This window comes from Phyllostomus hastatus, unplaced genomic scaffold, assembly GCF_019186645.2.
Source record: "Phyllostomus hastatus isolate PE091 unplaced genomic scaffold, TTU_PhHast_1.1 phas_scaffold_182, whole genome shotgun sequence".
NCBI classification, from domain to species: domain Eukaryota; kingdom Metazoa; phylum Chordata; class Mammalia; order Chiroptera; family Phyllostomidae; genus Phyllostomus; species Phyllostomus hastatus.
The window spans coordinates 12,238,436-12,265,705 of record NW_025334013.1 but is presented as its reverse complement, the minus strand read 5'-3'; the positions used below and the strand labels follow the sequence as shown (position 1 = coordinate 12,265,705).

The following is a 27,270-nucleotide window of genomic DNA, read 5'->3' as shown; positions in this document are numbered from 1 at the left end:
CGCTGGGAACAGGATAGAACCTCGGGAAGGCTAATGTGGAAGCAGTTCAGACTTGGCTGGAATTTTAATGAGGGCCCACAGGAAGGAAAGGAAGGAATGGGGTGCTCTTATCTGGGGAGGAAAGGGAGGTTACAAGGAGGGGCTATGGCCCAGGCTGGACTGGGATGGCAATACTTGAGTATCATTTGGAGAAGTCATCTCCGCCCAGCCCCCGGGGGGTCAGGCCCATCTGGAGTTGTGCCAGGTCTGTGAGAGCCTCTTCCTGAAGTTGTCCAGGCAGCGGTCCCCTTAAACACTTGTGGGAACCCGGCTCTCCCGGGCAGGGGGCCTTCTTCATCTTTTACTTCGGCTTCTGCAGGTCCTCGGGCCCAAAGGAGACAGGCAGCAGGTCCTGGACTGTGTGGACGACATAGGTGCCATCTGGCTTGGTCAGGTAGACGTCCCACTTGGTGCCAAACTGGAAGGGAGATACAGCCAGCGTGAGGGAGGCAGAGTGGCAGAGGGGTTAGGACAGACCCGGGTTCGAGCCCGGCTCTGCCTGTCCTGTGCCACGACAAAGAACAACGCATACCTGCTTCCCTCCCTCACAGCACCTCCCTGACCCTCACAGCCAGAAGTGGCATGCCTGCCCCCTCCACACCAGACACTGCACCCGCATGAGGTCATCGTCTGTCCTTTGATGTGGGTGCTATTGTCACCCCCATTTTACTGAGGAGAAAACCGAGGTTTCTCAGGGTGATGTCAGCAAAGCAGGGTTTTGGCTCAAATCTGTCTCCCCATCTTTCTCCCACACGATCAGGAGCTGCCACCCGCTTGCTGTGTGACCTTGGGCAAATGACTGATGTCTTTGGGTCTCAGTGTCTTGACTTGTAAAATGGTTCCAGGCAGAATGCACTAGGCAGGAAGGAAGACGGGTGGAGAGTTACATCTGCAGTGGCAGAATGGAAAGGGTCCTGGAGTCAGAGTCCACAGACCAAGGCTCCAAGGCCACACCTGGCCAGGTGTGCTGAGGATTACCGACGGTGGGTGTACGGCGCCTGAATGCAGGGCCTGGCACACAGTAAATGCTCGGTTATTTGAAGCTGTTTCTACTGGTTGCTAGCAGTTGCTCATGAAGGCTCGGGTTTGCAGCCTGCTGTTTGCACACTTCCGCCTGAATCTTCAGGCTGTTACCAGGCACAATCAGTGTTCTGGCTTTTCAAAATTAATGGGCTTGGCAGGCTCTGCCTGAGGATATGGATGAAAGTTGAGTGACTTAAAGTGCCAGGCCCCTGGCCCCCAAGCTTCATCTGTCATTATTAGCACTTTGCTTTCAGTTTCTCCCCACTTGAGCCTTTTCCTTTGCCTTCTCCCACTTGCCAACATCAAATCTGCTGGGAGAAAACAGCAATGGGCAATTGGCCCGAGTCAGGCTCGGGAGCCAGGGAGCTAAGGTCCTGACGCGGTTTCCTTACATGGCTCGGACCTGCCCTAGGGATGGCCAGCCATTTCTGTCCCAGTGAGATGAGGTGCAGGTTGCACAGTCAGTGCCTTCCTGGTGGCATTGTGCTTCTGGGTTTGGGCGCCGGGCTCTGCTGCCTGTCTGGACTGCAGAGCTGGAGAGAGGATGGAGCTGGCCTGCTTGACAGATGCTTTGCGACCCCGAGGCACAAAAGCAAAATGGAAACAACCCCACCTCCCCCCAGATTTAGGCAGCTTCAACAGCAGGAGTCCTGGTGGGAGAGGCGCTCTGCAGAGCACCATTATGTCTGGTCCACGGCTGAAGTGACTCTGCCTCCTTTATAGACCGTGACAGCAGGCAGTCAGCTGGGAAAAGCTGGCTGTGCTGTGGGCCTGAGCCGCCGCCATGACAGCCAGCCAGCTCCCCACCAGCCCGCTGGTCCTGTCACTTCTCTGAGGAGAGGGATTAAGGACCCACACTTCCCTCCTGTTCAGCGTGGGGTGGGGGTAAAATGAGATGCTGTGCTTAGAGGGCCTGATGGTGTCACCTCAGAGCTCAGGGGTCGGCGGGATTCTTGAAGCTGGTGGCTTTAACCTTTTGGGGCCCTGGAGGACACGGACCTCTTTTACAGTCCACGGAAGCTACTGACATCCCTCTCTGCCAAGTGCGCATGTACACACCAGAAACTCCCACTGAGCCCGGATTAGGAACCTACCATGATGCCCCTTGGCTGGTGTGGCTCAGTGGACTGAGCACCGGCCTGCCAACCAGAAGGTCACCAGTTCGATTCCCAGTCAGGGCACATGCCTGGGTTGCAGGCCAAGACCCCAGCTGGGGGCATGCGAGAGGCAACCGATAGATGTATCTCTTACATGAGGTTTCTCTCCCTCTCTTTCTCCTTCCCTTTCTCTCCCTCTAAAAATAAATAAATAAAAATCTTAAAAAAAAAAAAGAACCCACTGTGGAATCCACTCTTTTGTCTCTAGAGCTGAAGAAATTCAGGCTTTCCCTCAAGATTGTCTTTGTGAAAAAAAAGTACATCAGATCCCTTCAGTCCCTTCTTAAAAGCATCCAGTGAATTCCCTGATTCTTTTTCCCAACTTTTGTTTTAATGTCCTAAAATAGGCTAACATGAGATTTATCACTTGAACCATTTGAAAGCGTACCATTCAGTCCCCTTTATCCTTGGAATGAAATGCACCCCCGTCCCGTGGCCCACAAGACCGTGTGTGACCTGGCTCTGCCTGTCCCCGAGACCTCACTTCCTGTCACTCACTCCCCCCCCCCGCCCCCCCACTCGCTGTGCTCCAGCCTCCTTGACCTTCCTGTGACGGGTCACACTCACTGAGGGTTTGGGCGTTCAACTGGCTGGTTCCCCCGCCTGGAAATCCCCTTCTCTAGCCCTCTGTCTGCCTCATCTGTTCTCACTCTCTGAATCCCCACTCGAATGTCGTCTTCAAAGAGAGGCCCTTCCTGGCCACGTAAAGCAGGGGATGGCAAACACATACCCGTAAAGGGCCAGACAGCACATATTTCAGGCCTTACAGGCCATAGGGTCCATGTTGTAACGGCTCACCTCTGCCGTGGTTGGGCCCACGCATCCAGGGACAGTCTGGGAATGAATGGGCGTGGCTGCCTGCTAATAAAACTTCAATAGCTGTTTAATAGAATAACTAGCTGTAGCCTGGATCTGCCCCTGGGCTACTGTTTGCTGGCTCTGATCCTGATCTAGAGTATTACCTGCTGTTCCTTCTGTCCCTGTTGACTCCTTTTTCTGCCTTCTTCTCTCTGTAGCCCTTCTCACTCTCAGGGCCCCTACTGCTTACTGTTATCTCCTTGCTTCTTGCTTACCCCCTGCACTAGACTAGAAAGTCTGTGAGAGCAGGGCCTGGCCTGTCTTTTCAGGGCTGTCTCCCCAGAGGGAGGAGACACGCAGTAAGTGTTGTTGAATGAAAGAACAATTCCCAGTTACGCACCCACGCACGTACGCACGCACGCACGCACCCACGCTCGGGAGGCTTTTGCGGTCAGCCAGGCTTTTTCGGTCAGCCGGGTGAGCACACGGGACCGCAGCTGCGGCTTCCGCACTGTGGCTTTGCTCACAGAGCCTGGGGAGGGTGGGGGGGGGGTGTCCAGGCCACATCCCCCCAAAAAGGAGAACTGCTTACCTCTCTCATGACTTGCCTGCAGGCCCCACAGGGTGTAATAAACTCGTCTTCCACGTCACTAGGGAGGCAGAGAAGCAAAAAGGGTCAGTCAGCTTTTCCTGAGACTCGGGCCAGTTGCTGATTGGCAGACACGCTGTGTCCTGGAGGCTGAGAAGCAGAGCTCCGCGGCTTCCCACCCTTGCAACAGGCAAGGCTAGGGGCGGGACCATTCATTTGTATTTTAATTTTTAATATTGCTTCCCTTACCATTTACCCCCCACACCCTCCTCCACCTCCACCCCCCCACCCCCGCCGAGGACTGTTATATTCATTAGTGCATTTAATAAACATTTAGTGGGTGCTGAACTGTCACCCACACCCGAGAGACACAAAGGTTAAGGAAAGTTTGTCTCTGGCCTTGAAGAGATTGCTCAACCCAATGTGTGGCATAGAAAACTGTCATTCTCAGCAAAATGCAGTAAGAATGCCTGGTGAGAGGGAGACAAGCTCTGCCTACAGAGTGAGAGAATATTTTACAGAGGAGAGGGCACTTGGCCTGGTCCTTGGAGGAAGCGTAGAGTTCGTAAGTCACCGTTAATGAGCACCTACTATACTGTGTATCTGGCACGCAACACATATCATTTCATTGAATTCTCGGAACAAGCTGAGTGTCAGAATTTTACCCGAGAGGAAGGAGGTTCAGGGAGATGAAGTAACTGGGGCGCTCTCCTGAAGCCCTGGTTTCCCTGTGTTGCAGGCCAAGAAAATAGCATGTGCAAAGGCCCCGAGGCACGAAAGAATACAATGCACATGAGTTCAAGAGAAAGCTGGGCTCCCTGCATTTGAGAAAGTCTGGAGGAGAGAAGCCTACCGCCAAAGCGCTGTCTCAGAGTTAAGGCACCTGCAAGCAGTGCTCAGGCTCCAGACTGTCCAGAGGGTGGTGCTTAGGGAAGGTGGACTCAACCCGAGGGACCTCCAGGCCTGCCAGAGCCCCAGAGAGTCAGCCAGCATCCCCTGCCATCCCTGCTCTTCTAGACCCATAGCTCTGTGATGGCTCAGAAGGTCGCAGGATTCCCAAGTTGGCTCTTGGTCAGCTCCTCCTTTTGCTAACTACATGGAACTTTGACCAGGTCTTTTTAACCCATGCAAGGCTTGCTTCTTTGCCTGTAAAATTGGGCAATTAATGTCATCCACTTTGTAGGAATGCTAAAAGATACATTGAGACAAGGTGTGCGAAGGACTTTGTAAGCTTTAGAATGCTACACACATACTCTCATGCTTGCACTAGTCACCAGGCACGTATTCCTTTAGGCTCTGTCAGCATTTCAGTCCCTTATCATGCACAGTTTTATTATACACTATGTGCTCTATCTACTAGTTTATAATTAATGTTCTCATGATAAATTAATAACTATTATATTGTTACTATGTGTCCAGAATGTGCCACGTACCCTGCAGAGCACGTTATGAGCATTATCTCATTTTAAGGGTCAGATATTCATTGAGCACCTACAGAGGCCGTGCACTTTCGGTGCTGAGGATACAGCAGTAAACAAAACAGGCCAAATTCATTGCACAATGGAGTTCTTGACTAGTGAGGGGAGCCAGCCAACCAACCAACCAACCAACCAAGCAGCCAGGCAACCAACCAACCAATCAAATAACCAGTCAACAAACTAGCCAGCCAGCCAATCAATCAAGCAACCAACGTGTATCAATTGGAGAGAGAGCCAGACCCTGTGAATTGACTAAAGCAGCAGAGAGGAGAGAGAATGGCGGTTTGCTGTTTTTACTGAAGCCTCGCAGTAACTCCCTTTTATACGTGCATGTTCGGGTCAAGAAAGGTCCTGCTCCATGGAAAGGTGGGTGCTGTCTGAGCACACTCCCTCCTGGCTTCAGAACAGAAGCCCACGGGAATGTGAGAGGGTGCAGACCCCCTGCCCAGGATGCACACAGAACCACACTGACCCTCGTGATCACCCGGCGACGGGTGCTGCGGTCAGAGCCTCTCATGAGCTCTTGGTGGTTGGACTCTTGCTAATTTTTTCTTCATCCCACACTTGTTGACCCAGAGCCTCTCTGTGCTGAGCAGGCAGAGGGAAGGAGCAACAAAGACCAATGGGAGAATCCCTGCCTTCAGGGGCCTTACCATCTGGAAAGGGGGATAAATCTACATGTGAATGCTGGAACCCAGCAGGACTGTGGCTAGGGCCATGGGAAAGGTGCTCTGGGTGAAATTCAGCCTCCCCTCCACAGCTGTGAGATCTGGCCCCTGCTAAGCTCTGGGCTATTGTTTGGTGACACACGTGGCCAATCTGGTGACATGCATGGCCAACGACAGTCAGCCACCCCTTGCTGCGCAGGCCAGCACTCAATTCGCTGAGCCACACCAGCCAGGGCCCTTCTCTGCTCTTCTCGCAGTGTTCCTGTGGGTCTCCAACGAGACAGCGGATGTGGAAGTGCTGTGAGATTCAATGCTCTATGTAAATGGCAGTGAGTCACTGTGATAACAAACTGTAAGCCAAACCAGTGGTTTGGAATTAGAGGAAAGAGAATCAAAATTTAAAAGAGAGAGAGAGTTTATTTCCAAATGAAGCAATCAGGGAAAAACATCCTGGAATTTGCGTTTGAGTTGTGCCTTAATGGACAGGGAGGATTTGTCTTGGCAGAAATGGGGGGCGTTTCCTATGAAGGTGAAACAAAGGGTAAACACAGGGTAATGGAATGCATTGCCTTGTTCTGAAAGGGAGGACAGCCTGTTGGACAAGGTGACCGGGAAGGGGCGTGGGGAGGTAAACATGAATTCCACTGGGAAGCTGGATTTGGCCCCGGGTTCGAAAATCACAAAATGGTGCATCCAGGCAGCATGTCTCTGAGAGATGGGAGAGCACATGATGCTAGTAATGGCTCACACTTAACATTGCAGCTCTCGGTGCCGGGGACCTTATGTGCATTGACTCAGTTAGACCCCCAGCAATCTTTATCCTAGAGGGGCTGTGCAGGCACTTTATTGTGTGCGTGTCACAGGCCATGAAAGGGGATGTGGCCTGCCCAAGGTCACATGGCTGGTAGGTGGCAGAACCAGGATTTGAACCCAGGATCTGTGGACTCTGCCTGTGGTAGTTTGGTAGCTTGCAGAAGGACTACTGATAATGTTAAAACAATAGTTTCAATTTATTGCATACTCTGTGCTGGCAACCTTTGGTTCACAGGCCCAAGCTCAATCCACTGACCTACACCAGCCAGGTCCGGGCTCAGGTTTGTGAAGCAACATGCCTGAGGTTGATAACGGAGCTGGATTTGAGAGCAGGTCTCATAACACCCAAGCCTCAACTTTTAACAGTTATCCAACATTCCTGCCAAGAGTAAGAGAAACTGAAAAGAACATACACTCCAGAATGAGCTGGGTGCCTTGGAACATTCCCTCCTAGCTTTTCCAAACTCCCTTCCCCTCTCCTGCCCGTGCTGGTATCAGGGGTTTGCTATGGGTTGCTCTGACCTCCGTCACACACTGAGGCCATGTCTGTCGGACCTGACAGGCTGGAAACTTACTGACTTTGAGGACCACAGCTAGGACCCCAGGGGCACAGGCTTATCTCCCCATTAGCCAAATCCCCTTCTGGGCTCCCAGCTCTCTATCTCACAGATCTCTGCGGGGCTCTCCTGGACTGTTCACAGTGGTGACAAGGGAGCTGGCACTTCCCATTCATTCTCTAAGTCCCTCCCTTTCACCCAGCATGAATGTACTAATGACTGCATTGCTGGCTCGGGGATGCAGGTGCAGGCTGTGTCCCGGGAGCAGAGCAGTTGGTGCTGGAAAACTGCAGGTGTTATGTGAATGAGGACAGTTGTGCCTCGGCCGCTAGCACTGAGCAGTCATGTTGAAAAGTAGGCAATGACCACGAGAAAACACCTTTCACTGGGAACCTTTCAAACAGAGCAAGGCTACCGTGCCATTAACCTTTTATTCACTTTGGCCTCTTTTCCCCAGAATATCATTATTTTCTCGGGTCAGCTTTGAAATTGAGCTATTTTCCTCCTTCTTCTTTTTTTAATAAAGTGTAATTCACATCCTGTTCATCTGCACAAAATGTTCCCAGCACAGCCTCATTGATTCCTCCCAGAGCCGAGGGGAGCCAGGAGAAAACTGGGTCACAGGGAGGCTCTGGGGAGCGGGGCCCCTCTCCATCCTCGGCTCCAGTCACTCAGGACGGAAACCTTCAGTAGCCTGGTCCACCTCGGGGCCAGACGGAGGCCGAGTTCAGGGTCTTAGTAAAGGAATGGGGGCTTGTTTCTGCAAATGTGCCCCACTGCCCTTGCTCTAGGTCCCCACGTTTCTGCCAGAAAGGTTCTGCAGCTGCCCCACGGTGAAGAGAGAATTCACTCCCACTGCACGACCCATGCGGCCAGGCGTCCCGAAACACCAGCACTTGGCCAGCCGTGCAGTCTCTTTCCCACGCCATCGTCCCCGCACCCTTCTTTCGCTAAGAAAACTCTCTCTCATAGACAATGCAGAAGGACACACACGAGCAATTCGCCATTAAATCAGAAGCATAACAGGGTCCAAATTATCGAAGAGCCCATTCACGTACTCAAATCCCAAAGCCCTGAGCCTGGGCCCAGGGCTGACGAGAACTCAGCAGGCTCCGGGCACTTGGAAATTCATGCTTAGGGCATGTAGCGGGTGTTGCTGAATGCTCTTGTTCAGCCGGAATCTGGACAGGAATCTCCTTACTTGGAACCATGACCCAGGTAGACCTGGCTGTCACCCCACCAGCTCGTTTTGTCTCCTGGTCCTTGGCACTTAGAGGTGAGTATTGTCAAGTGGAGGAGTCACTTGCAGAGTGACGGGTCCCAGCGTCAGCTGGAGGAGAGCAGGGAAGAGTGTTTGACTGCCCAGCACAGCATGACGCAATGGAATGAGCCCTGGGGTGAGGCTCCAGAGATCTGGTTTCGTCCTGGTTCTGCCACTAATTTCCATGAACGTTGTTTTGCCTCTCCAAGCCTCAGTGTCTTTTGCTATAAGGCGGGAGTAGTGACCACGAAGTCTAGGTGGCCAGGTAATGTGTAGGTGCCTCCAGGTTTAGGTTTCGGTGCTGCTATTCTTTTGCATCTTGGAGGGATTCTGTGGCACTTTGTGCTGTTAGAGCACAGACACTTGCCCTTGTCATAGAGTTGCCTTGGTTGTGGGTTGCTCTGTAGGCTCACTGAGGGCAGAGTCCATTTCTTATGTATGTACCTCCTTACCCTCGGCACTCAGCCCAGAGTCCCCTACAGGGCCTGTCACTTAGGAAGTGTAGAAGAAACATGTTATGTGAATGGATGAGTGAATAACAGGTGCGTGGCGGACGATGGCTGAGCTGATGAATGAGCATGGCTGTGACGTGGCTTCCCCACTCACCTGGCGACAGCGATTGCCTTGAAAACTTTGTGCCCTTCGGAGACAGCCTTCTGGATAGCCGTCCGTTCAGCACAGTTGCCCAGTGGGTAGGAAGAGTTTTCGACGTTGCATCCTGAGAAGAGAGGAGAACCCAGCGGTGTTTCCAGCAGAATCACTTTCTACCGTGTGTGCTGAATGAGACGTTTGCCCCGTTCTGGTGAAAAGAGGGACCTGTTACCCAGAACAAAGTGGGAAGAAGGAGAGGGCAGTTTGCCCCAAACCACTGGGAAACTGTGGCCCACGGGCATGGTGGCCCTTGCCAAGAACCTCCCACTCTCATCATTTCCCCAATGCCCCATCTTGAAGCCCAGCCTAGGAGCGCAGCAGGAAAACAGGACAGATTAAAACCCAGCCTCATCTCCCTAGCAGAGGTCAAGGCCAAGGGAGAAGCTGAGGCTTAATACAGGGAGCATGATCCCCAGCCCTGGGTCTAGGAGACAGAAGCCATGGGGGTGGGGAGGTGGGAGTGGTAGGCAGGGGTTCTGATTCAAAGATTGGGCCTGTGCAACCTTTTTGGTGCTGGTTACCAGCCATCAGGGTTCAGCCAAGGTTCTCTGTGAGCTGTGCTGCAAAAGCAACTGTCAAAACCAACAAACTGACAAAACATTGACACACTGTGCAAAAGGTGTGTCTGTGAGTGAGCACGCCCTAAGGCAGCCATGCAGGAGGCTGTCCAGTGGGAGGAGGAGCGCTCAGGCGGCACAGCCCATGGGAAACAAATCCTCCCCAGTGCCCCTCTCAAGGGTGACCCTGGGGGACAATGGACAAAAGACTGGTGTAGCCAGGTTGTCTGGCTAAGAAACTCCCCATTTAAAGGAGGTTGTGAGACCACAAATCACACAGGGTCTGGGCTTCCCTGGCTGTCAGATGTGTCACTTTTCAGAGCTTGCCTTTGTCCGTGAGACAGGGATCTTGTTTCCCAGTACTCGTTTCTTCCTCTTCCCTTCCAGTAATACAAATGACCCCCATTCCGATGTGGTAGAGGCTGTGTTTCCTAGACTCCCTTGTAGCATAGTGTTGCCATGTGACCAAATTCTGGCCAATAGGGTGTGGCGCAACGGGAGGTGGGAAGCTCCTGGATCACACTTGTTTTTGTAGAGATTGCTGGGATGGGGCAGGGCACCCCTGACCACATGGTTTTGTTGTTGTAGGGATGGACCGCAGCGAGACAGAAGGAATTTGGAGCTGAGTTGCCTATTTGCCCTGGACCAGCTGCCTACTCTAAATTTTTGTGAGAGAAAAGGATTTGTCATGTTTGAGTCATTGTATTTTGGGAGTTTTGTTATCGTAGCTTAACCTATACTTAACAGAAATTTATGTTGAAAGTGAAATGCAGCTGAAACAAAAAAAATGGAAAACCAGTGGCCTTGGCCTAGCTGTTGGGCAATGCAGAAGACCCACAGGCACAGCACGGTGGAAGGCTGGTGCCCTGGCTCCTCTGTGACGTGCCATTTGTGAAGCCCCATGCTGCAATACCCTGGAAAGCGGACCATGTAATCTGCCACCAGGGTTTCTCTACTTGGCATCAGAAATCTGCCCTGTGGTGAAGATCTGATCAAGGTGTTCATCTTCTCATCTGTTTGGGGCGCCTCAGGGGAGCCACCACTAAAAGAGGCAGCGGGGTTAGGCCAGGCAGGGAAATGAGTTAGTTAAAAAAAGGGTTGGCAACTTAAGAACGAAGCCCAGAAAGGACCGTTGGGTGTGATACTACTGTATGAAGGTGGCACGAAGCAAACAGACCAGAAGGTTTCTAAATTTTTGATGGATTTGGATAGCCAAAGAAGCCAAAGTTCTGGTCTCCAAGAGCCTATGATTGTTCCATCCCTCGGGAACCCCTGGTCCCCCAAAGAACACCCTCAGAAGTGAGCTGAGTGCTGTGTTCGCCCAAGGAGGACATACTTTCTCATACTCATTTCAGATGTGTGGCCAAGAGTGTAATGGTCAAGGAAGGAGCTCCCTGAGGACCACGGGGCAGGGGGGAGGGGCCAGTGGCCAAGACCATCCCTCGTGTTCACTCTCCCAGTAGGATCCACTGGAGTTTAGCTGGGCACGTGGCCACCCAGTGGAGACCATATTCCCAGCCTCCCTGGAAGCTTCGTGTGGTCCTGTAGTTTTAGCCAGTGGGACATGAGCGGATGTAATGGGTGTGACTTCTAGACGACATCTTTCTCGGAACATCGCTTGCCCTGCTCCATCTTTCCCTTTCCCAGGGGCTGGGGCGTGGATGCGATGGTGTGTGCAGTTTTGAGCACATGGAATAAGACCCCGCTCTGCGGATGGCAGAACAGCGAGACAGGGAGGAATCCGGCAGAGCAGAGCAGAGCGGTCCACGCGCCCTGGACCCCAGCCCGTCCCTGGTCTGTCACCTGGGAGAGAGACAAGCAGCCATCTTGCCCTCGTCACCGTATTTCTGTTTGTTTCATCAGCTTATTCTGTTTCTTAGCGATCACCCTCCCTTTTCCTAAGTCCGAGTCTTCGTTGTGATTACACAGCATTTTGTTCTTCCTGCAGTCGTCAAATTTGCAAGTTAGCTGGTCATTGTTTCCTGTTCTCCTCACGGAGCTTCCTGGCTGTTCATTATTTACACCAACAAGCTGGGAGTTAAATAAATCACTGAGACCACGAACCATCACTGTGACTCTCAGGAGCACAGGCACTCCTGTCCCCCTGACAGAGCAGAGTGGCTGTCACTAGACAGCCTGCCCCTCAGCGTGGGGCTTTGGGGCCAGTCTCCTGCTGGGCCGAGGGGGAGTGTGTTCACTCACAGTTGTGGAGGGAATGGCCGTGTGGTGTTCGGTGCAGACCAGTTTGGAATTCTACTTTGGGGAAAAAGGCAGATGTGCATACTGGTCACCAAAGGGTAGGCTATAGTGAGCCTGTATTATTCTGCCAATTTAGCACCTCTTCCTCCTTTTTTTCCTGGGGAATGGGCCTCACCTCATTCCTTAGCATGTAGTTCAAATGGGAGCTGCCATCTTTTCTCACGGTACCTTTTTATTGGTCCAAGGATGAGCACCTGACCCGCACTGGGCCAATCAGAGTTCTCTGAAACTAGGAGTGTGAGAGCCTGGGCCAGGAGGAAGGCCTGGTTTCCTTTTGTTATGGAGGAGACAAAAAAGTGGACCCTCAGAGGAATGGATAAGAGATGAGATGGGGGATGACTACAAAAGAGCCTCGCTTGGTGTATGTTGCTCCCGAGGCCCAGCTGTCTTCCAACGCTTCCCACAGGTCATGGGAGCCAACACACCCTTCCTACTTTTGTCTAAAGTAGTTTATGTGCATTTCTTATCATTTGCAACCATATAGACTTCAGTTAGTACAGCTGGGAAAGTGGCCAGGGCGTTGCCACCCTGAAAACAGTGGCTGACATTTATCGAACACTTACTTTGGCCAAGCATTTGTGCATATTCACTTGTGAGTGAGTCACTGTAGCCGGGAGAACAGGCACCATATTGCTCAGCCTCTCAGCTAGGTCTGTGAAAGTTAGCCCTGGCTGGTGTGGCTCAGTCAATTGAGTGCTGGCCTGGGAACTGAAGAGTCATCGGTTCAATTCCCTGTCAGGGCACATGCCTGGGTTCTGGGTCAGGCCCCCAGTTCAGTTGTGGGTGCTCAAGAGGCAACCAATTGATGTATCTCTCACACATCAATGTTTCTCTCCCTCTTTCTCCCTCCTTTCCCCCTCTCTAAAAATAAATAAATAATTAGGAAAAAAGTTAGTAAGTGGACATGTCTCTCTGGCACACCCCGGCCTGCCCATCCATTCCTGCCCTTCCCAACTTTTCTGCACTTTGACCTCACTACAGTTGGCTTCTGCCTCCCCAAATTAAGATCTCTGCCAGCCTGTCTAGCCTCCTGGCCCTGCCTCATCCCTGACCCAGGGAGACTTTCCCTATTGGGTTTGGAAGACGCGCAGTTAAGGCAAACGGCCAGACTGCAGAAGGTCTGGTGTCTCGGGACAATTGCTTGTGTCTGCGTTTGATGCTCAGAATGCCCTCACATGGGGAAATCTCCCTTCGCTGCATGTAGAAATTGTAATGGGCCAGTTAAGGGGAGAGAGAGATTGTTTTAGAAGGGAGGGCTCACACACCCCACTGCTCAAGCTGAGCTATGGGGAAAGAGCCCCTAGGCTCCATTTTGCCCTGGGACCCTGTGTCCTACTGGCTCTGGGAATTTGGGAAATGGACTGAACCTCCTTGAGACTCAGTGTCCTCATTTATAAAATGATAACAACAGTGCCTTCCTCATAGGCCTCTCATGAGAATGAGTTGCGATCACGCGTGTAAAGCAATTAGCGTAAAGTGTGCCTACAGGAAGGGCTGGCAGCTGCCAGCTGCTGTTATGAACTGCATGGAAGTCAAGGCTTTGGTGGTGGTAGGCCTGTGACATTGAGCTTTTGCTCCTTCTAGACCACGTGTGACAGTGACTCTGTTTCTGTCCTTCAGGCGCTTTGCAATCTTTTCCATAATTACAAGGCTCCCTGTAATCTGCTGCCAACCTGCCTGCCTCTTGGACCTCGTCTCCTTTTGCTGTCCAGGCCAATTGGCTTGACAGCTGTTCCCCACGGGTGCCAAGTACTCTCCTGCAGCAGGGCCTTTGCACGGGCTGTTCCCATGGCCTGGAACTCTCCCCTCGGTGCACAGGGCTCTCCTTACTCAGGTCTCGGCTCCCAGGTCACCTCCTCAGAGAAGTCTTCCTTGATCAGCCCATCTAAAATTGCTTCCTCCTCCGACTGCCTCTAATCCTCTCAAACCTGTTACACAGCTCTGACTTCCTTCACAGCGCTCAGCACTTCCCTGCAATGGATATGGATGTCATCATCATGCAGTTTCCCCCAGGACAGTGGAAACCTCTGTGGTCGGGGCCTCATCTGTGCTGTGCATTGCAGTGAGCCCAGGGCCCAGGACAGGGAGGCCATGAGGCTCTCAGTGACTAATACATGAGTCGAAGTTCCCACTTCAGTGCTAGAGCTCTGAGATATAAAGGAATAACTGTATCTGGGGCCTCCAGCAAGTTTGTTTTGCTGTAAGGAAAAAAAAAAAGAGGAAGCTAGCCCTCGGCCATGTAGTACCATCCTGAAAGACCAGGCAACTTTGTTTTGCTCTTAAGCCCAGAAAACAGGCTGTGACCTACCCGGACAGACCAGCTTTCCACCTGGTGTTGCCTTCTCTTATTCTGAAACACCCGGGGAGGGTGGGACGGCACCCAGTGAGAAATCCAAAATAATCGACCCAAGTAATACAATGAGAATAGTGCTATTATTACTAATTGTGTTCCTTTATTCCAGTCTTTTATTGCTTTTCTTCTGGGATGCAATGAGTAGTCTCTGCTGCTCCCCACCTCGTTTTCCTAGCCAGGTTCCGGACGCTCACCTGAAAAGACCGTCTTTTAACTCGCCCTTGCTGGCCCATCCACTCCCACCCCTCCCACGTGTGCTGACCTTTGACCTTGCTGTAGCTGTCCGGTGCCCCTTGGAATAGTTTATCTGCATTTTATCATTAATCCTGTTAACAACCCGGTAAAGCAGAGCTATTATAATCCCATTTTACGGAAGGTAAAAGCTGAGGTTGGGGGCAGGGATCCAGGACTTCCACCCTCCGCCTCCCCCCGTGTCCCATCCCCCCATCCCCTAAACCCCTGGCCTCTCAGATACAAAGGACTGTTCTTTTTCTCCAAGGCATTTCAGGAAGGCCTGCATTGAGGGGCTTTGGTGCTTAAGCAGGGGTGGGGGCGGATATCACCTAGACATCAGCAAGGAGAGGAGTCCACCCACAGGGGGCTGACTCAGACCCAGTCCCGCAGAGACAGCAGCGGCGGAGAGCACGGGGGCCCGCGCCCTTGGCTGAGACTGGAGCGGGGGTTCTGATGGGGGAACCCAGGAGTGGGGACATTTTACTTCAAGGTAACAGTTAATGAGCCTCGTAGTTACTGCATGTGAAAAGCTGTTGTTTCAGGAGCTGCAGGTACCGCCCACCCTGACTCCGGGAGACAGCAAACAGTTGACCTTAGTGATTGCTCCAGGAGCGCACACGCAGTCAGGGTGGCACCCGAGCTGCTGCCCAGGGCACAGATACAGAAAATCACTGGTTGGCAGATGAAGGGATGTTTGGAAATTGTTGGACTGCAGCTTTTATCTGATTAACCTTTTTCCTGAGGCCCAAACCCCTTCCCTACACTGTTGCCCCCCTTGTCAGAAAGGCTGGCTTGGAAGGAGCGGAGGGCAGTCTGTTAGGGTACAAGCCCTGTCATCTTCCCGGGTCTCTGGCCCTCTGAACAAAGTGCCCACACAGATTCAACCCCTGTCTCTGCTGGATTCAGCGATTAACCAGGACACCCTTAAGTGTCTCTATCCGATTTGCTCCTCCCAGAGTTCATTATAGGCGACCCAACCGCGTGGCACCCTGAAGGACAATGGCGCATACAGAGGAGGGATGTGTGGATTCGCTGGCCCAATTATACTGCCTCATCCTGACAACAGTGACTGGCCTTGGAATGTGTATGTGATTTGGAGATGGGCCAATCACAGCTCTTCCCTAGAATTTTTACATTTGCAGTTAGCGGGTAAGGGTTCTTTCCTCTCTGCTTCTGAGGCTATAAGAATGTAAACCCCCTGGCTGGCATAGCTCAGTGGATTGAGCTCGGGCTGCGAACCAAAGCATCGCAGGTTTGATTCCCAGTCAGGGCACATGCCTGGGTTGCAGGCCACGGCCCCCAGCAACTGCACATTGATGTTTCTCTCTCTTTTTCTCCCCGCTTCCCTCTCTAAAAATAAATAAATTTAAAAAAATTTTTTTAATATGCTTAAAAATAAAAAAGACTATAAACCCGAGGCTCTGATGCCTGGAGGGAGACCACCTTCAGGAGCAGAGAAGGAAACCAGCGAGCACCCAGAAGGACCAAGAAGGGCATGGTGGCATTCGAGTTCTTCATCCAGCTGTCCCTGAGACAAGACCTACCATTGTTCATTACAGTTCCGGCTGGTTTCTGTCATTTACAGCTGGAGTGTTCTGACTAATGCATGTGACACTTATTGTCCCTGTGGTGGCTATGACATCTGAAGGAATTTTCCATCCCAAGTGTTTCATGAGTGCTCAGGGCACTGTGTCTACTGACAGTGCGGTCGGTCCTGCCCGCCATGTCCCCAGTGTGACCTGGCTAGGTCTCCCGCCCCCTGCCTCAGGCAGTCTGCCTCATCCTTCCTCCCACCCCCGGGCCTGGGAATCCTAGACCCGCATTTCTTTCCTTCATGTCTCATACGGCCCATCCCAGGCCTGTTTCCTTTGTCCCCTAGGGTAGCTCCTGGATCTTTCCTTCCTTTTCGCCCCACCTGGTACTTCTCCCGTCTGAGCTGTTCATTCGTGAGTTCACCGAACCTTAACTGAGGACCTCTTCCAGGTCAGGCAATATGCTGGCACTGTGGAGCGGTCAGCAAACAGGACAGATGTGGTCCCCTGTCCCTCCTTCTTCTGCCCCAGTCCTCCTTGAGCGCCTGTCAGACTGACTGTCCTCAAACACCAGTTTCATGGCACTCTTCTTAATAGCATTCCTTAACTCCTTGTGTCCTCTCTCATCCAATCCCAGTGTCTCTCCTCGGCCTTCAGAAGTCCTCCACAATCTACCTCCAAACCACCACACCAGCATTTTCATCAGATCAGTACTGGCAGCAGTCGAAGCAGCCACCGTCTGTGAATGCTTCCTCTGGGCCAGGAACTGCCAATCACTGTGTGGGCATTAGCTCATTTGAAGCCTCACAGCCAGGAGTGAGTTTACATGTGGTCAGTGACCCGAATCAGAGAGGACCTTGGCTGCCCTACCGGGCCAGGCACACCAGCACTGTTCACAGACACGCCGAAAAGTGGGCATTGGGATCCTCCATGTACAAATACAAGCTGAGGTTCTAAAGGGTCAAGGGTCTTGCTCAGGGACACACGGCTGGTAAACAGGGCACCAGGATTCCAATCCAGGAGCCTCTAACTCCAGAGCCTTCAGCCCAACCCAGAGGGCCTCCCTCAATCCCCACTTGCTCTAGCGGCACCAGGTCCTTCCCTGCCGTTGAAAGAGTCGACGCTCCTGCTCCCCTCACTGATTCACTCCCACAGTCACTGGCTGTGGCTCCCACTTTGAGCCTGTGCAAGGGGAGGGACCTCCGTGGGGGCAGGGACTATGCTGTTTCTGCTCACTGCGCTATCCCCAGCACCTGGCACGTTACTTAGCACATAATCGGCAAATATTTGTTGACTAGATGAATCAATGAAAGGATGAAGAGCGAATGTGGAGGTGCTGGAAAAAATCAGTGGCCAATTCATGGGGCAGCATGAGGTGGCAACGGTGTGTGTGGTGGTGGTTAATGTTTAATACCCGTCTGAGCCACCAGGCCAGCCTGATGTCCAAACAACACTCAGTGGTTTTTTACTCTCTACAGAGCAGCAGACTTTGAGAGTCAGGGGAACTCTGGGTTTCAATCCCGGCTCTGTGGACTTGGACATTTAGCCTCTGGGAACCTCTGTCTCCTCCACTGCAAAAGGTGGCACCCTGCGGGGTTGTGAGGGCGAGTCAGACACCACTCGTCACTGTCCCTTCACGCACCAGCACTCGCTCGACGTCACTCTTCCTGCTCCGGCGTGTTCAAGGCCCAGGAAACTCATGAAAGCCACACAGAAACTCAAAAGACAAGAAATTACATATGCTAGCCCAGAGCGGGCAGGACAGAAGGGGACGTCAGCCCCAAGCTGCACCCACAGCTGAGTGGCGGAGCAGGTGAGTGGCTCACGCTGGGACGGGGCTGCTGGGGGCTGCTGATCAGATAGATAGCTGCACACGTGCAGGCCTCTGGCCCTTTAACAGCTGCTCCAGGCCACAGGGGAATTCTGGGCAGCAGGGCTGCGCATGTTCCCCCAGGCCCTCCCTGCCAATGCTCATCTGCCCGGGGGTGTTGAGGGCCGGCCTTCCCTGCCAACCCCACACCCACTCCCTTCCCCACTGTCCTGCAGAGAAGGCCCCTAGCTGAGCAAACTCCTCTGAATTTTTGTTCAAGAGAGTTTGTCTATCAAACCCACAAACCCAGGGAAAAGAGTTAAGGACACATGAGCGCCCCCACCTCCCCAGGCTGGCACTTACTGCTGCACTCAGACCATGCCTAGCTTCTTACCCCCAAGACCCTCCGCACCCCATTAACAACTCATCCTGTCTGGATTCCTTGCTTCCCCTCCCTCTGCCACCTCCCAACACAGAGGGCAGCAGGAGAAATCAGGGCTTGGGGGACCCCAGCCCTGGGTTCTGCCTCCAGGGCTCCATGTGACCTTGAACGAGCCAGGACCCCTCTCTGGGCCTCGGGTTTTTCACCGAGAAATGGGAATGACACCTGGGCTTTGGGTCCGAGGTGAGGACTTGCTGATACATCCTGTGGAAGCCTTAGCCAGGGCGGGACCCAGAGGAGGGCTGCGAGAGGACACGCCCCCTCCCTCCCAGCACACAGCACTGCCGCAGCTGCTGCCAGGAGTGCCGACACTTTCGGTTTCCGGCTCCCCTCCAGCTTCCTTCCCCGTCCCATCTCCCGCTTCCCAGTCTTTCAAGAATCCAAAACCCCTAGACTTGAACAGCACCTTCACCCCACAGTCTGGGACGCGAGGCAGTGTAGGGGCAAATGGCATTCTAGGGGAGGCTCAGCCAAGAGGGGACAGACCTGGCTCTTCTCTTCTGGAGACTCCCTCCCCCTCGCTGAGCATCCTGCTCTCACCCCCAAGGCTGTGGTGGTTGTGGTCGGGGAGCCCAGACGCCCTCCCTCGCCCTTACCTGAGAAGATCTTCCCTTCGCTGGTGAGGACAGCAGCCCCGACACGGAAGTGACTGTAGGGACAGTAGGCGAACTTCTTGGCCTCGTGGGAGCAGAGCACCAGCTCCTGAATGCTCTTGGGATCCAAGGCGGAGGCAGGACTCCCCTGGGCCATGCTGGTCTGTGGGGAGCAGCAGAGGAGCAGAGAAGGGAGCCCTCAGCTAGGCTTGGCTGGGACCTGCTATGAAGGCAGCTCCTCCCCCTGGGTGTGTCCCTGCCTAGAGGCTCCTGGCTGTGCAAGTCTAGGAAAGCCAAATTCCAAGGGTTGAAAACCCTGTTTGTTGAATGACTTCTTCTCTTCTTCGTTGAGGGGAGGAATGAAACTGAAAGGGCCGGACTGGGCAACTAGCCTGGTTCCTTGAGTTAGGAAGTGAAACCAAGTTACTTCTCTATTTTCACCCATTCTCCTTCCAATTCATCTGTGTCTCAACCCACAGTGAAAAAGCATTTTAGCCGAAGGGAACCTCTGAGTCATCTCCTAGGCAAAACAAACAGTGGGTTGGAGATAAAAGAAATGGGTGTGTGTCCTGGCTTCACCACATTCCACGTGTACAACTGCCCGCAGGTGACTTAACCTCTGTGTGTGCCAGTTTCCTTTTGCCTACGGTGGGGACGGTGATAGCTTCTGTCTTCCACCCTGTTTTCAAGGACAGGAGAGCTCTAGCCTTGGCGTGCAGCAGACCCCAGTTTGCATTCCAGTTCTACCACGAGTTGGCTACATGACCTTGGGAAGTCGATGCCACCTCTCGAAGTCACAGTTTCCCCCTTCTTTCAAATGGACACACTAGTGGCGTCTTGCAGAGTTGTCATTAGGACCGAATGAGGTGATGTGTGTGCAGTGATGGTGGTCGGAGGATCCTGGGACATCAGGACATGAGCGCTCTGTGACTCCATGACAATTGGATTAATGTCCTTCAGTGACTCGGCCAGGATTACACAGGGAGAGCAGACCACCAGGTAGGGCGTCCAGAGGCATCCAAATGTCCCCGGACCCCCAGCAAGCAGGAGTGAATCAGTGGTTTCTCTGAGGGCTTGGGTGGGAGTGGAGAAGGGGAAAGGGAGGGAGAAGGGGAAGGGCAGAGGGCGGTGGGTAGGGGGCATAAGTCAGCATCTCTGTGTCCTGTATGCTGACACTTCTGCACTCCGCAGCCTGGCCCCCGTGTCCTCGGCCGCGGGGAGCTCTCAGCCACACAGAGACTCGGCTGGACCTCTGCAGAGTTGGGCAAGTTGGCTTGACTACCGCCGCCCCCCCCCCCCACCCCTACCCCCTTCTTCCCGCACATCCAGGGGAAGGAAGCAGCTGGTTCCTCTCCTACTGTTGCATTTTCTTCCTGTACCGGTGCCTTCGGCATCTAGACCGGCTTCCTGGGCCTGAGGCAGGGTTGGCAGGGGAACCGGGGGAATGCCCCCCCCGCCCCCCCGCCTCTAGCCTGCACTGCCCAGCTTCCCAAAGGTCCCTCCCCCAAGGCTCCGGGAGAAGAAGTGAAGGATGTCCTGGGACTGTGTGTGCCCACTCGACGTGGGAGTACTTCTAAAGCTTTTGGGAGCACGTGTAGTGACAACTGGGAAGAGGGTTGTAGGGCCCTGCTGGCCCGCCAGGCTTGTGAGACACCTCCACGGGCAGCCTGCTCCTGTCCCCTGGCCCCGTCTTGACCCGTGCCAGTTCAGCCCAGCCCCACCCAGGCCTGGAGCTGGACTCCTTGGCTCCACAGTGCCAGGAGAACTGGGGTCACCTCCAGGCTAAGTATGGCCCTTGGCCCCTTCAGAGCTCTTACTCTGAACAGGGTCATACATAGGGACGATGCCCATTGCAAACCCAGAGTACGGAGCTTGAGGGAGAGTAGTGTTTCCAGAATCCTTCCAGAAGGGGCTGGAGCCATGGGGTGGGAGGGAAGAGTGGGCCTGGAAACGTGCTTAAAGCTAAGTTACTGATCAGTAATAGTAACAATCTTTTCTAAACACACTTTAATTTCCACTCTGCAGCCAGCATGTACCCTGGCTGGCGTAGCTCAGTGGATTGAGCATGGGCTGCAAACCAAAGTGTCGCAGGTTCGATTCCCAGCCAGGGTACATGCCTGGGTTGCAGGCCATGACCCCCAGCAACCGCACATTGATGTTTCTCTCTCTCTCTCTCTCTCTCTCTCTCTCTCTCTCTCATCTCCCTCCCTTCCCTCTCTAAAAATAAATAAATAAAATCTTAAAAAAAAAAGAAAAGAAATACCAACACATTGGTTTAAAAACAAAACAAACAAAAAAAAAAACACAAAAGAAAATTAAGAAATCCATTGCCCAACTCCAAGAGCAGGAGTATCCAAGGAGGGGCTCTGAGTGGCGGTGGAGATTGTCAAGGCCACAGAGCCCTCCCCGCCCCACCCCCAGGCCTTTCCTCTGTGAGGAGAACCTCCCAGAGTCCCCGTGTTAGGGCTCAGCCACCACTCATTTGCTGATTCATTCAGTGAACAGTTACTCATAATAACAACTCTTATCTAGACCTTTCCACATGCAGGGACTGTGCTAAATGCAAGATTTGAATGATTTCACGTAGTCTTCAGCCTGGGGTAGATACTGGCAATATTACTGCCCATATTTTACTGAGGACCCTTCATGATGAGAACCCTTGGGCGCATGGTGATCAGAAGTGGGCCTCAAGCCCCAGCTGTTTGCCTCCATCTGAACCCTGGGCTCTTGCCGGTCCCAGAACGTGTGGGGAGCTGGCATGATGGACATACGAGGGATGCTGGCCTTGGCATAGACCCAGCCGTGTGGACCCTCTTGTCACCAGCTGGGCACCTAGGCAAGTCAGCGCGTCGCTCTGCACCCCCTGTTCCTCATTTACATGACGGGACAGCACTAACCCGACCGTGGTGGCTCATGGTGACCAGAGTTTTATTCGGCTCAGGAGGGTTTTCCATTTCTTTTGTTTTGGCTTCTTGAGGGGAGAACTTCTGGTGGGCTGCCAATCACTGTGCTTCACTCCCCGTCGGGTACAGGCTTGTGACACAAAATGGCCAGTCAGAGAGTTCACCTTTCTGCTGAGTCAGCCAGAGTGTTGGTTTTTCCCCATTGTGGTTACTAGGCTAACAGGATGTGCCTATTGCTGACAGCTGGCTTGTGCTCTGGGTAGAGGGGCCCTGCTTGCAAAGTAAAGCCAGGTAGAGAGAAGCAGAGATGAGAGGAAAAGAACCCTGATTTCTCTCTGAGCATCTGGATCCAGCCATTCCTGAAGGCACACTTCTAGACCTTCCTTTAATTGATCCAATGCATTCACTTCCCACTTCAACTTGTTTGAATTTTGTTTCTGTGGCATCTAGAGGAACACACTGCTTCCTAGGATAGTTGTAAAACTCAAGTGAGATAATATATGTAAAGCTCAGTGACTGGCATGTGGTAAGTGTTTAACGCTTGTTAGCTCATGTCATAATGAGTACTCTGTGCCAGGCCCTGTGTGGGGAACTGGCGAATCAGAGGTGAATGAGGCTTGGCACTGGCCTTTCAGGGACAACAACTAGACAGACAAGTCCACAGACAAGTAGAAAACAGCCATGACATATGACGAGGTGCTGGGTGCCATGGCGATGATGGAAACTAACAGTCTGGAGGGAGTGATGGGTTAGTTGTTGGAAAAAGCTTCCCAGACTGCAGGAGGCAAAGAGGAGTCTTAAGGGGTTCGGAATAGGCCTCCTCAAGATGTGCTACTTTGTCATGTGGGTTATTTTTAGCTGAAGGCAATTAAGACCCTGTGAGCTCCAGAGAGACCTGAACCTCTCCCTTAAAGAATTTAAGTGTGGGACCTTGCCCATAATAAAAGTTAGCACCAGAAATAACTTCTTATGACTAGCCTCTAAGGCAGGGCAAATATCGAACCACTCAACAGCTGTTCTTACTCATCTGCAAATGACCCTCCTTCCTTCTGAAGCCGCAGGTGCCAAACTTTGCTCCTTAACTCAAGATGTCATGTACACCTCATTTTTGTCCATCTCTGAACCTCTTGTGTATGTGAGGTCTCTGACTCTGTCATGTATGCAGGGTTCCCGTAGGTACATATGTAAGTAAACTTGATTATTTCCTCCTGGTAATCTGTCTCATGTTGCTTTAATTAATAAACTACCTGGAAGAAACTAGAAAGGTAAAGAGATTTTTTTCTTCCCCCACAAGTCTTAAACAATGGGTAGATGTTCATAGTGAACAAGGTGGGTGTGATGGATCAAATTGTGTCTCTGCCCCGACAGAAACGTTGAAATCTTGCTCTGGCTGGTGTGGCTCAGTGGACTGAGTGTTGGTCTGCAAACAGAAAGGTCGCCAGTTTGATTCCTGGTCAGGGCACATGCCTGGGTTGCGGGCCAGATCCCTCACTAGGGGCACGTGAAGGGCAACTGATCAATGTTTCTCTCTCACATTGATGTTTCTCCCCTCTCATTGTCCCTCCCTTTCCCTCTCTCTGAAATCAGTAAGTGAAATCTAAAAAAAAAAATGTTGAAGTCTTAACCTCCAGTACCTCCAGCTGTGACCTAATTTAGAACTAGGGTCATTTCCAATGTAATTAGTCAAGATGAGGCCAGACTGGAGTACAGTGGGCCCTTAATCCAATGTCACTGGTGTCCAAAGAAGAAGATGGTCATGAGAAGACACACAGAGGCAGGGGGGACAGCATGTGAAGGTGGAGCAATGCATCTACCAGCCAAGGGGTGCAAGGCTTGCTGGCCATCACCAGAAAGTAGCTGACGGGCATGGAACAGATTCTCCCTCGTGGGCCTCAAAAGGAACCAACCCGCTGACCCACTGGTTTTGGACTTTCAGCCTCTGTCTCTGGGAGGAAGTAAGTTTCCACTGTGGTAAGCCACCCGGTTTGCTATGGCAGTGGCACAGGAAACTCATGCAGTGGGCATAGTCAATACTGTCAGTGTCCCCCACACACTGAGCCACCCACCCGGAGGGCACCTTTGGCTGTAGTGGGTAGACCCTGGACATACCCATGACTTTCCTACCTTAAGCTTGCTTTTGGCACAGGAGTGCATTCAGCCCATGCAGAGGGTAGGCTAGAAATGTTGGGGAGTTATCAGCCCCTAGAGGGATTCAGGCCCATCATATACCAAGAATTTTTAAAATCAGTAAGAATAAGATAAGCATCTTTTATTGATTTACTTATTTTTAAAGAGAGGGGAACAGAGGGAGGAAGAAAGGGTGAGAAACATCAATGTGAGAGAGGAACATCGATGGGTTGCCTCTTGTACATGCCCAGACTTGGGGCTAAACCCAACTAGGAATTGAACCAGCGACCCTTTGCTTTACGGAACTACGCCTAACCAACTGAGCCTTGCCAGTCAGGGCAAGACAAGCATCTTAACAGGATAGTAGGCAAAAGACTAGAACAGATAGATGTTTTATGGAAGGAATGGGGGTGGAAAGAACTTCTCTATCAATACTCAAGTCTTCAATAAAAATTTGGGAGTCTTGTTCAAGTAAGAACTTCGTAGACAAAGCGAGTAGAAGGTTAAGAGGCTGAAAAAATCTTTTTAATGGCTGGAACAATAGCAACTGGATAGTATATTGACTAGGTAGAGAACTTGTGGTACATCAACAAGAAAAGGGCAGTAAACTCTACAGGGAGAGGGACAAAGGGTATGAATAGGCAGTTTTCGGAAGGAAGGAAACAGAAATTGCCAGGAAGTATTTGCCCAACCTTTCTTACAGTCACAGAAAGGAACTTAAGACAAGATGCCTCTCTCTCCCCATCGAATGGCAAAAGGAAGAAGCAGGATGATGGTGGGTGTTGTCAAGATGAGGGGAGACTGGGTGCCTCACATGCTGCTGATGGGACGTGAGTGTGGCTGACACCCAGTGCTGCAGGACCGGGAGATGGGCAGGTGTACCATACCTGGTGACCAGTGGCCTAGGTAAACAGAGATACTCCCTCACGCACCTGTAAGAGGATTCATAGGACAGTGTTTTCTGAAAAGTTTTTTTCTTTTCACTTTGAGATCCCTCATTCATCGGGAATTAGTTTTTATCAATGCTGGTGGGAGGGAGGGATCCCTATGGAGGTCCGAGCATCCGGCACTGCCCATCAGATGTCCCTTCCTTTCTCTAGCTGTCACAACGCCAGCTGTGTTGGATTTTAAATGTTTATATGAGTGGGGTTTGGGACTCACTGTTATGTTCTATTGGCAATTCGTTTCACTTCTGCACCCATACCACACCCGTCTTTATTATCATAACTTCCTAATAAGTATTGATTTCTGGGGGCCAAATACCATCACTCTTCCCCCACTCCCCTTGGGCCTTTGATCTTCTATATATATTTTTAGAATGAGTTTTTCAATATTCTCTGAAAACTCTCTTATCTAGCCTCTGTAGGAATTATATGAGGTTGGAATAATCTGTTCCTTGATGTTTTGGAAGGATTTTACTGAAAAATCATCCCAAGTCTTACGTTTTCCTTTAAAAAAATGTTAAATTGTCAATCTAATTCCTTTGAATATTGTAGAACTATTCATATTTTCAGGTTTTCTATTGCTTCTGAGCTAATTTCAGCAAACTAGTTGTGTATGTGCGTTTAAGAATTTGTTACTTTCATCTACATTTTCAAAACTGTTGACATAAAGGTATGTGTGGTATTCTGTTATCACATTTGAAAATCCTGATCTATCAGTCTTTGCCTGTGACTTAGCACATGGTTGTTTTTTTTGTGTGTGTGTTCCATAGGTACAGAAAAACTTGTATATTTTAGATTGGGCATAAAGTTCTATGTGATACATAGAACTAACTGATCATGCTCCTCAAAAACACTGCCTTTCTTATTTGTGTTTATTTATTCATTTCTGAGAGAGGTTGTTTAAAATCTCCAACTCGACTGTTCATTTTCTATGTGTGTGTATACATATACAATATTTTCATGTATTCTTATCAGTTGTCACTTTCTATGTTTAAAACTAAATTGTTAGATGCAAATATGTTTGCCATTATTACGTACGAGGTCTGTCCTGAAGGTATCCAGCTATGTAATATGAAAAATAGAGACATTTATTGAAGAAGATATAAAATACAAGAAACATTATACATAGGATAATGATGTCTCAGTCCCCTTCAAAGTAGGCACCTTGGGACCACATACAGTTCTCCTAATTGCCATTGGCTACTTCTTGGTATTTTCCTGAGTCTCACTGATGGTCTGAAATCTCTTCCCTTTCAAAGGTGATTTTAGTTTTGTGAAAAGCCGGAAATTGCAAGGTGCCAAATCTGGACTATGAGGGGCTGAGTCACCTGGATGATGTGATGTTTCACAAAAAAATTCTGCATGAGACGTGATGCATGAGTGGGTACGTTGTCACGATGGGGCTGCCAATCACCAGTTGCCCATAGCTGCGGCCTTCTGAATCAGCTGAATCGTTTCTGCGGAGGAATGTTCAAGCTTAATGCAAAATGTGATGCAGATTCGTCGCCCTACTCACTCATTTGGAATGCTGTGGCTACACACTACACATGCTCACTCAATAGCATCTACTGCCCCCACTGACTAGTACAGTGAAGTCGTCATTGTTCACACATGCACATTCCAGTCCACTCTCCTTGGCTGCCAGGTTACATCGATGTCACACAAACCATTCCCTTTATATTAACAATGGCTGGACTTTCCAGACAGACTTCATACTTTTGGTTTATTGCTTATTGTTTTAATATATGATGTTCCTTTTTGTTTCTCATGATTAAAAAAACTCAAATCTTTTTTTGTGGTATTTATGTTTATCGCCCATGGATCCCTTTATTTTCAAAATTCTTAGCCTTTTTTGGCCTATGAACCCCTTTTCAAAACAATGTTTCCAAATGCATAGAATTATAAAGCAAACAAGTTGTACTGAAATATTATCGGAATAGTTCAAGTATTTGCGATATTATTTATATGTACTTTTAAATTAATGTATTAAATAATAAGATCTAACAGTAGGCCTTGGCTGGCATGGCTCAGTGGATTGAGCGTGGGCTGTGAACCAAAGTATTGCAGGTTCGATTCCCAGCCAGGGCACATGCCTGGGTTGCAGGCCATGGCCCCCAGCAACCACACATTGATGCTTCTCTCTCTCTCTTTCTCCCTCCCTTCCCTCTCTAAAAATAAAATAAAATAACTATTTAAAAAAAAAATCTAACAGTAGGCCTAATATAACCACTGTGACTTTAAAGTAGTGATAGGAGTAAAAGATATTTTGGGATAATGCAACAAGGTGATGTGAAAATATTTGTGATTTTTATGAGTGACAAAGTCACAGGTACTACTTATATTTCTGTGACTTGCCAACATTTATAAATAACAGGAATACTGCATTTTAATTAGAGGTTAGTGAAGATAAAGACATGTGTTTTTTCTTCCAAGTTCATGGACATGCTGAATTCCATCCAAAGACTCAAGACAAGAGCCCTTG

The 27,270-nt window shown here is 50.9% G+C and overlaps 1 protein-coding gene and 1 long non-coding RNA gene across 2 annotated transcripts; one reads left to right on the top strand and one right to left on the bottom strand.

Annotated features, from left to right (window-relative positions):
- Nucleotides 1–36: 36 nt before the first annotated feature.
- Nucleotides 37–19,203, bottom strand: CDA (cytidine deaminase). The gene is made up of 4 exons (XM_045859977.1): nucleotides 18,818–19,203; nucleotides 8,990–9,101; nucleotides 3,610–3,667; nucleotides 37–457 (listed from the first exon to the last, which is right to left on the bottom strand). The coding sequence occupies exons 1-4, from the start codon at nucleotides 18,969–18,971 to the stop codon at nucleotides 341–343; spliced, it is 441 nt and encodes a 146-aa protein (XP_045715933.1). The 5' UTR covers nucleotides 18,972–19,203; the 3' UTR covers nucleotides 37–340.
- LOC123832307 lies at nucleotides 17,424–26,107 on the top strand. The gene is made up of 3 exons (XR_006788025.1): nucleotides 17,424–17,782; nucleotides 19,505–19,813; nucleotides 26,048–26,107. It is a non-coding gene; the product is annotated as an uncharacterized LOC123832307 (long non-coding RNA).
- Nucleotides 26,108–27,270: the final 1,163 nt, after the last annotated feature.

Excerpts from the sequence above, each read along its gene's own strand:
- CDA (XM_045859977.1), bottom strand. The coding sequence starts at position 18,971 with ATGGCCCAGGGGAGTCCTGCCTCCGCCTTGGATCCCAAGAGCATTCAG. Across the intron at positions 3,668-8,989 it reads AAGGCAATCGCTGTCGCCAG|TGACGTGGAAGACGAGTTTA; the intron begins GTGAGTGGGGAA and ends CTGCCTCCCTAG. Across the intron at positions 458-3,609 it reads GCAGGCAAGTCATGAGAGAG|TTTGGCACCAAGTGGGACGT; the intron begins GTAAGCAGTTCT and ends TCTCCCTTCCAG.